The sequence below is a fragment of the Solea solea genome, chromosome 5 (genome assembly GCF_958295425.1).
Source record: "Solea solea chromosome 5, fSolSol10.1, whole genome shotgun sequence".
Taxonomy (NCBI): Eukaryota; Metazoa; Chordata; class Actinopteri; order Pleuronectiformes; family Soleidae; genus Solea; species Solea solea.
Genome location: NC_081138.1, coordinates 5087496 through 5097368, shown reverse-complemented (window position 1 = coordinate 5097368; position 9873 = coordinate 5087496). Strand labels below are relative to the sequence as shown.

General features: G+C 40.1%; 1 protein-coding gene across 1 annotated transcript; it reads right to left on the bottom strand.

Annotated features, from left to right (window-relative positions):
• Window positions 1–330: 330 nt before the first annotated feature.
• atic (5-aminoimidazole-4-carboxamide ribonucleotide formyltransferase/IMP cyclohydrolase) lies at window positions 331–9135 on the bottom strand. The gene is made up of 15 exons (XM_058630428.1): window positions 8977–9135; window positions 8650–8776; window positions 7527–7670; window positions 6723–6811; window positions 6481–6632; window positions 4667–4823; window positions 3140–3265; window positions 2944–3051; window positions 2764–2849; window positions 2584–2673; window positions 1945–2070; window positions 1764–1856; window positions 1495–1677; window positions 743–898; window positions 331–654 (listed from the first exon to the last, which is right to left on the bottom strand). Exons 1-15 carry the CDS (start codon window positions 8993–8995, stop codon window positions 535–537), a joined length of 1776 nt encoding a protein of 591 aa, XP_058486411.1. The 5' UTR covers window positions 8996–9135; the 3' UTR covers window positions 331–534.
• Window positions 9136–9873: the final 738 nt, after the last annotated feature.

The window sequence follows — 9873 nt, the reverse complement described above, 5'->3', positions numbered from 1 at the left end:
GACTAAATTTACTCTGCAAGAAGCATGTGGCCCAATTCTGATCTTTACTGTTCCAGGCCTCATTTGCAAGTAGAAGTAGTTAACCAGTGTAAATGCAGAATTCAGATTTCAAAAGACAAAATCTAAATATGATACAGGCAACGTGAGAATTAGGCATCAAGACCTGCAGTGTAAATGCAGCCAAAGAAGAGGTTACAATTCACTCTAAATCAGAATCTATCAAGAAATCTATCAAAAAAGTCGAAATTCTGGGGCCCAGAAACACCTCCGTAGTTTGATATTTTAGTGCTGGACCAACAGAACATGTGAAAAAACAGTCAAAAACACCCGTTAACAGTTATTAACAGTTTATTCAACACCGACACATGACCTACAAATAACAGTTACAGTACCGCTCTAGTGTTTAGATCCCAGTTTAGGGAGGCGGTTAATGCGTTACGTAACCTCTTCAGAGTGGGAATGTTGTGAGTATCAGTGACGTTAGAAGATTCCAACCATTGCAACGGACGCCTAACTGAGAGCACGGCAAGGTGCTCAGTGGTGGAAGAGCCGCAGGTTGGTGTGCACCAGAGTGATGCCTTGCTCGTTACAGGCGTTAATCACGACCTCGTCCGCGGCAGAGCCGGCCGGAGCTGCGATGTAGTCGACGCCGCTCTGCAGAGTCACACGGGGGAAAGCTCGTTAATACACTACTGCGCGACTGTTCATGTGTTCATGCTCACAGCAGGAGTGCGATACTCACCCGTTTGGCGCGGTCTATGTTGTCTCTGAAGGGGAAGAAGGCGTCCGAGCTGACGGCCACGGCCTGCAGCGAGCCGACCCACTTCTTCTTCTCGGACTCGGACAGAGGCTCAGGCACCTCGTCGTACATGGACTTCCACACGGCCAAGTCTGGACCCTGTCAACACACAACAAGCCAAACTGTAGTCTAATGCACTCATAGTTATTAAGGTCTTTGAATTTCAAGGCTGAGAACAACTTTGCATTTGGCTCAAAGAAATTATATTTAAAACATTATGGTGTACATTTTACACTCAACAAAAACACTTTGTATGTCAAAAAAAACATGTGCCTCACTCCTATATTCACATTTAAAGAGCTTAAACAATCGGAAATCTTGTTTTAATCATGAAAAAAGCTTCAAACTGATTAATCGATTATCAAAATAGTTGTTGATTCATTTAGTAATCGATTAATGGATAATTGTTTCAGCTCTACTGTATATGCACTTGTTTATTTGAACCTTTTAAATGTCACGTCATCAACAATTACTTGATTTTTTCACCTGATTCAAGATACTATTTCTTTATGATGCAGTTGTAACTTTCCAGTTTACATTCCAATTTCATTTAGAAATGAATAAACTCTTGTTTCGAGTGAGTGATCGAGATGCATTGATAATCGTATATCGTGAGGCACCAAAAGATCCCCCCCCCCCCACCAATGCAAAGGCCTATAATCCTAAGGAGTTTGTTGCCTGCTGTTTCCGCTCACCTCTCCAATGGTGTCACTGACGTACTGGTCGATTGCATTGGCCATCTCTGCCCGTTTCACACCACTGCGGAATTTCATGTCCAGAACGCGCGGGTGGTGTCTCAGCCACCAGTTGTCAGCTTTGTCACCCGCCAGGCGCGTGCAGTGGATACGAGACTGCTGACCTGCGCCGATTCCAATCACCTGCAACACAAAAGACGGGAGACAAATATGAGCGGGAAAACAAACTGGCTCTTTCGCTTCTCTCCGTGTTCGCCGCCGGCTCTTACCTGTCCATCTTTAGCATAGCAGACAGAGTTGGACTGAGTGTACTTGACGGCGATAGTGGCCACAGTGAGGTCGCGCACTGCTTCCTCGGAGAGCTTAAACGATCAAACAGTCAGGATTAAACACCCGCGTTTAAGATCTATGGATGGGAATGGACCGAGTGATGTCACCATGACAACTCACCGAGCCCTTGGAAACGACGTTGCTGAAGAACTCCTTATCAATAAGAGCTCCGTTCCTCTTCTGTTTGAGACGTAGACCAAACAGCACTCTCACCTCAGACTCATCAGGCTCATAGTCTGGGTCCATCTGAAGCAAAAAAAAACACACGGTCACACACAAGTTATCATACAACATATTCAAAATCCTAGTAAGGAACTTTTTTGAGCAGTAGAAACTTTGTTGGTGTTTTTTTTGTTAATTTCAGAGGTATGTTCTACTGTCGTTCCGCTGTTGGACAGCAAAAATTTGTTTTGACTGTGCCCGCCCCCTGCTCTGCTGCTGTATACAAACAAACGCTCCCTCAGCCAGGTCTGATAGTATTGACAGAGCTTGTTTTCAGATGAAGGGACTTCATCTCTGACCCAACAAAGGCGGAACAACAACATTAACAATCCCAAAAACCAAAGTTGCCTTTCAACTGGAATGTCGAGCGCTTGATTCCCGGCTCCGCTCGTCTACATGCCGACGTGTCCCTGTGCAAGACAATTAAAGCCCATACTGAACTCATACTGACTCCAAAATTGTAATACTTTGCCCTGTTTGGCTGCCTTAGAATACTCCCTTTTAACTTAAAACCAACAAAAGATGGATAAAAGTCACCTGAAGCACACAGTATTTTCCACCCTTCTTTTTGGAGAGTATCTTCAGCGCCTCCTCGTCGTAACCAGGAGCAATGATACCATCAGACACCTGAGAACAGAAGCATTGAAGTAAGTTTTATGGGAAAAACAAAAACCAACAAGAGCTAAAGTGAACTCTTCGACACTTTGATCATTTTACCTCTCTGGAAATAATCCTGGCGGTTGGAACGTCGCACACGTCTGACACGGCAATGAAGTCTCCAAATGACGACATTCTGTCTGAACCTGGAGGATGAAGAACGAGTGAAAACAGCTCCATAAAAAAAACAACCTTCACCTCATCTGCTACACGGTTCTGTTTCTTGGAATGTTCTTCTACCTCTTGCCCTGGCGTAGGCCGTGGCCAGAGGTGTGAGATCCGTCAACATGTCGTGGACCATACAGACTTTGGCTTCTTCCTCAGTCAGAGGAACTCCGACTGCAGCTCCTTCACAAGAACGGAAGACAAAGAAAAGTCATCTTCCAGGTACACGTTGACATTGAGGAGAGATTGCATCCGTCTCTTTTCATCGTACCTGCAGGGCTGACGTGTTTGAAGGAGGCGGCAGCAGCGATGCCAAGAGCGTTCTTCAACTCTCTGACCAGCTGCCAGGCATTGAGAGCGTCACACAGGTTGATAAAACCAGGGGAACCGTTGACCACTGAGAATCAGAAACAAAAACTAATTTTTGAGAATACCTTTTTTTTTTGTGTGTTTTTTCTTTTGCATTTCTAACCACACTTTCCATACTTGTTTTAGACGAAATCTAGAGATATCTAGCCAATATAAATAATCATCTTAATAAGCAGAAGAACAAGTGTAAGTTCTCAATGTCACATAATCAAGTAGAGCTGCAACTAACGATTATTTTCATAATCGATTAATCTGTCGATTATTTTCTCGATTAATCGTTTGGTGTGCAGAATATCAGAAAACCTTAAAAAATGTTGATCGGTGTTTGTCAAACCTGGAAATGATGATGATGTTCTCAAAGGACCAAAATGATTGACTTTTAATGATTTCTTTGTTATCCAGAGCAAAGAAATGAAGAAAATATTCACATTTAAGAAGCTTAAATCTGGTTTTAATCATGGAAAAAGCATCAAACCGATTATTCGATTATCAAAATAGTTGCCGATTAATTTAGTAATCGATTAATAATCGATTCATCGTTTCAGCTCTATAATCAAGTGCTTGAGAAAATGCATGTGATGGTTTATACAAATACAATTTAAAAATAGCAAAAGGATTCAATGCAGAAAGAGAGACTAGACAGAGTACAGTAATCTGCATTAATACAAAGCGAATGCAGCAGTTGGTTAGTTCTGTTTTGCACCAACAACTAACCTATGTCATCCAAAATGACCTTTAAAGCTCATTTATTTACACGTTTCAGCTCGTTTCATTTTGAAACAGGATTATATCTACTTATAGGGAACACCTTTTGAGAAGGTGTATTTATAATATTGTATTTTATTGCTTGAAAATACACTTGTTTGCACTCCCTGATTTGTTCTTTGCGCTGTGGTTTTTTGTTTGCGATTTTGAGCATGGGCGGGCCTTGGGACGCTGCCTGCCAATTGGCTACCAAGTCTGGGAGCATCGGTCATAGTATTGTATTTGTATTTATATTTCTTCTACATTTTATTTTATTTATTTTTTTTACGTAAATTCCATACACTTAAAATTTCGTTGGACAATGACAATACAGTTTTCTGACTCTGAAAGCTAAATGGACCGGCAGTAGTAACGGGCTTGGAGTCACTGTCCGTCTTGAACTCGTTGCCCAAGTTTTCCACGTTGACATCTGACAAAATAATTGTAAATACCCAAAATGTACATTCTGACAAACGTTAGATACTTACAATGATAAGTTCCAGACGGACAGTGACTCCAAGCCTGAGACTACTTGCAGTCAAAAATTACCGTGCAAAGATCAAATTAGGGAGTGCAAAGAACACGTGTATTTTCAACAATAAAATACAATAGACATTTTATTCACGTCTTAAAAAGTATTTTGCTGTGTATTTAAACGCAAACTCTGATAGAGGTGCAGGTTTACCTTTGAGGGGCAGGGCTGGACGGAGCGTGAAGAGTTGGGCTGGTGCTTGGTGGGGGTTCATGCCGTAACGCAGAGACAGCTGGGAAACGCCAGCACTGTGCTGTCTGCGAAAGTAGTCCGATATGGCATCATCATACTGTGCCGTGTGTGTGAAGGCCTACAGAGCAGAAAACACCAGCATAAGAGCCAATTTCGTCACCTTTAGCTGAGTAATAACAAGCATATCTGTAATATAACGTGCGTCTATTTGTCTCGGCATCCAGTTCAGTCTGAGTACAAGGTGAAAGTTCACAGGTCATCAAATGTTGAACTGAAACACATTTCAACACTAGGGATAAAAAAAAAAAAGCTCCACTGAACTTTGCCTGACACTGACCTTCACCTCTGAGCAAACCTCTATGTGAACAGTCTTCTTCGTGTCTTTTTCTTTAACACCATCAACATCAACATGTTCAGGCTCCCGTCACTGCTGAGTGAGACGCAGTTTACCGCCCGAACAATACGAGCAACATGTTGATTATTAGGATTTAGAGGGAAATCGATAGGCAGAAATAAATAATATTTATACCAGTGCTGCACAATACAAATAAAAAAAAATTAATTTAATACAATATGGCTCGCATAAGGACCAACTAACCCATAAAAAAAACAAAACACTCAGACCATCTCAACAACAACAAATTAACCTCCCCCTAAAATTAACCAGTTGATTTGATATTGAAAACACATAATTTTGCAGGCAGTTTGAGAAACACTGAAATTAAAAACACTGACATTTTAAATTTTAAAACCTGCTCTACATGGTTTGGTGGTGTTTCCATTAGAATATAGTATAGTACCTAGTAGTGACTAGTGACTTGTTGTAAAGCAGTTGTTTTCAGTGTAATTAAAGATTTGTAAATCAGATTAAAGATTAATAAACTTAAGAAATGTGAGTATTTCATCCTCCTTGATGTTTTTTTTTTTCCTTAGGATTTGCTACCTCTTTAATTATTTTTGAAATGGATTAATTGGTTCAATTGTTTTTATAAATAATCCAAACCAAAATCATCTTGTTTTTCAGCTTCCTAACTGTGAGCAGTCTCTGGTTTCTTTGCTCCATATAACAAATGAATAACTAAAACCATTTGAGAACATCATCATCTCCTAACACTGATCAACATTTTGTCATATTATGGACCAAATAAAGTCTTCGGTTAAGTCAGAAAATTATAGACGAATGAATCAATTCTGAAAATAGACTCACAACTCACAACCTCATAAAAAATGACCACAAAAGTAACCTATACAGTATCTCTTGTAGTCCTAACTTTACTGTTTTTTCCCCTCGATATCTCTGCTCAAATCACTGGAAATGAGGGTCTCCCTCATGGACATGAAATGAAACTATCAGCATGTGGTTACTATTATGCATCAACCATACCGGCCTTAATTAAAGATGGTATGCTTCACATCTAAGTCCAAACACTGAAAACTCCTCACTCACAAAGAAACCCCAATTTAGTCAGTTGGGAACAAGTGAGTTAGGTGTGATCAAGAGGATCAAAATGGCTGCTGTTAAATCACAACTTCAGGTCACTTTATCATTTTCCATCTAGAGGTTCTTGCAAAAAGTTTTAAAAAAATCAAAATTGTTATCGTTGCTATGCAACTACTAGGAATTCATTGTAGAATTGATCTATAAGATGTCAAAAAACAGTTAAATGTAGAGGGAACGTGAAAATATCGCAACAGCAGCTTGTTTTTGTCAAACCCACAGGTCATCAGATTTCAGAGGGAATGTGTTTCTCCCACATAGTTGAAATACAACTTACTTTGAGGGCCAGAGTCCTGCGGGTGTCCAGGTTTGTGTCTTTGTCCCCTGAATCCTCCATCTCCTTGGCAACCAGCGAATAGTCAGCAGGATCACACACAATAGTGACTCGAGCGTGATTCTTGGCTGCTGCTCTCAGCAGAGTTACTCCGCCTGGGAGGAAAGGAAAAGAAAAGATTGAAGCAACATATAAACATAATCATTATTATTACTTTAATATTATTAAGCAACTATTTGGCGTACCAATGTCAATCTGCTCCACAGCATCCTCCACTGTAACATTTGGGTTGGAGACGGTCTTCACAAATGGGTAGAGATTGCACACCACCACTCTTGAAGAAGAGCAAGAAAAGCATTTAAATTTATCCCATTTTTTTTTAATCAAATTTGCCCTTTACTTTTTCAATTCTACAGCACAAAACCAGACCAGTGCAAAACAAACCCCTCTTGGTGGAGGCAATAAGTCTGATCAGTGTTTTGTGTCTTATCAAATGATTCACTCACGCTCTTTATCACATGCTCAGAAAATTTAAAACACTCAGTACAAGTCAATGAAACGTACTGATTTTTTTTGACCACATAAGCGTGTAAAGATATCAGCGTCTCCTCAGTCAAGTTATACATCTACCAGAATTAATCAAGTGTATTGTTTCATTGACCAGCGACACAGTGACGCCTGTGACCCTGCCACATCCTAAACAAATGAGAGTCACAAGACGAGCGCATAGTGGAGCAGCAGTTTCCCTATTAACCAGCTGCCAAATCAACGACACATGCTTTCTCATCTCTCACCAAACACATGACCTCATGATCAGCCTCACTGTCGCTTTGTAGTCATTTAAAAGTCTTTAAGAGTTCCACCCCTTTTGTAAGGACATACAAATGAGCAGCATAACCCAAAAGGCGGCGGCACAAATTTGGGTGACATTTTCTGAAGATGTAGGTCACGATGCAAGGAAGAAATGATGGTGGAAGTCTCCTTTGCAGAGGTTTGTGCTCTCACGGTGTTATTTTTTCCATGTGTTTCTCTCACACTCTCTCTCTTACCTGACCAGGCTGTAGCCCAGCTTCTCCATGTCTGCAGTGTCCGTGGGGGTTTTCCTGGCCAGGATGCCTCCATGGACAGCAGGGTGCAGGGTCTTCACTCTGCCTCCAAGCATCTCTGGGTGTCCAGTCAGCTCGGACACATCCCTAACACACGGCACAGACAGCACAGATCAGGACACCGGTCCGCAGAACCACAGCTGTACTGGACTTGACTTTGATTGCAATAAAATGTTGCGTGCACCAAACTCCATTTTTTAAAAGGTCTTTTCATGCAACCTTATTTAAAGATATGAAATTAATTTACTTATTTTTTGCAGATGATACTCAAATCTAAATTAGTTCTGGCCCTGCAAATATCTTTCAGAAAACTCATGACCTCCTTGGTCGCTTTAAAGATATCCACAGATGGATGTTTTCTACAACTAAAAACAATCTGCCCTCTATCCACTTTAGTAAATGCAAAAATCTAAGCTGTCATGTGAAAGCAAAATCTCAGATTAGAAAAATCACAATAAAACAAGTAGTCAAATCTAGTTTCCACAATTTTTGCAATTAAAAAACATCACTTGCTCAGGTACAACCTGAATATAATATATAATACACAATTTATATCCACTCTCTGATCCTCTTTACTGGTCATTCCCAGATCTAAGGAAAAATAAATAGGTGACAGGTACAGCTTTAAAAAACATAAATTGATGAATTTGTTGATTATTTTCTCCATCAATCGCTTAATTGGTTGGTCCATAAAATGTCGACCAGTGTCTCCCAAACCTCCAAATGTCTTATAAAAATTGTACAGTTTGAATGATTTCTTAATTATGTGGAGCAAAAAAAGCAGAACATATTCACATTTAAGGTCAAAAATCAGAGTTTGTTTTAAAGACCAAAAACACACTTCAATTAGTTCATTAATTATCAGAATAGTTGATAATTACTTTAGTAAGCGATTCATCCTTGCAGCCCCACTTTTAAATCAACCTTAGATTTTGCTCCAGTTTTTTTTCTACTTCCAACTTTTTCTTAGTCCATCTGTTGTTATTTTTTGTAATTAATTATTGTTTTAACACTGTTACTGGTTTCCAGAGCTGCTGTATAAACAAAAGTACATCACAGTAGTTACCTGACAGCCAGTGCAGCATCGCGCAGGGCTTTGGCGGTGCCACCTGAGGCCACCAGAGACAAGCCCACGTCCACCAGCCTTTTAGCGAAGTCCACCAGTCCAGTTTTATCAGAAACACTCAGAAGTGCTGCGGGGACACGCGACGAGGAGACAACACATTGTGTTTATTGACAAACAAGTGAAGAAAGGCTGCGTTTCAAAGAGGCGAAGCTCACCACGTTGGCTCATGTTAGCCAGTGAGCTAGCGTCCTGCATGTCGCAGAACAAAACTTTAATATGGCGACAGAGACTTCATTAAAACGTGCAAGAGGAAAAGTAAAGTCTTACCAAGTTCTGCGGAGGCCATGGTGACAGTGACAGTGTGTGTTTGTGTCTGTGAGCGTATCCAACAGAGTTTCACTCACTCTCCTCTCTGTGTTCGTGACTGACAGATGCGGAGGAAGGATGAGTTCAACCAACTACTACGAGCTTTTCACTGCTTCATCATACGCTTCAAAAGTACAAAGACCCGCCCATCTGACGCGGGCACGCCCCTGACACGCGAGCGTACCCGAGAGAGTTATGCTGCGCAAAACATGCGCATTTTTCATTTTCAGATTAAAAACCTGCATCTATTTCACACAATAGAACTGGCCAGATATAACTCACAATGAGGTTGACAGCGGGAACTAGATTAAATTTAATTTAGATTAAGTTATTGTTTAAGTAATGTTTTAATGCTGAACAAGCTCAAGCCTTGGATTATTATTATGCTTCGACTGCAACAGTAAAGTTTATTATTAAAATTCTAACGCCTCACCTTTTTAATACTTTTACTTCTAAAACGCAAGCACATTTTATATCACACAATAACTTTACACACTTAAGTAGAGTAAATGTCATATACTTTTGGTACGGTTATGGATGGATGATGTAACATTGTAAAAACAACTGCTCAGATGAACAAAATGAAGATGCAAAACTACAAACAAAAAAATAGCTGCTGCAAAAGAGGAAAAGAGCTTTACAATAAATGGACGGCAATTATTAGATACAGACTCAAAATAACCTGAAATACTAACAACAAAAAACTAAACTACAATATCAAAACACATAGTCATAAAAATGACAATTTCTTGTCTTTACACCTATTTTCCTATAGTGAACAATAAGTCAGAAGATAACAAAGACGTATGCCATTATTTATATGTCCTCAGTTCACATACAAACTTGGTAAGAATGGAT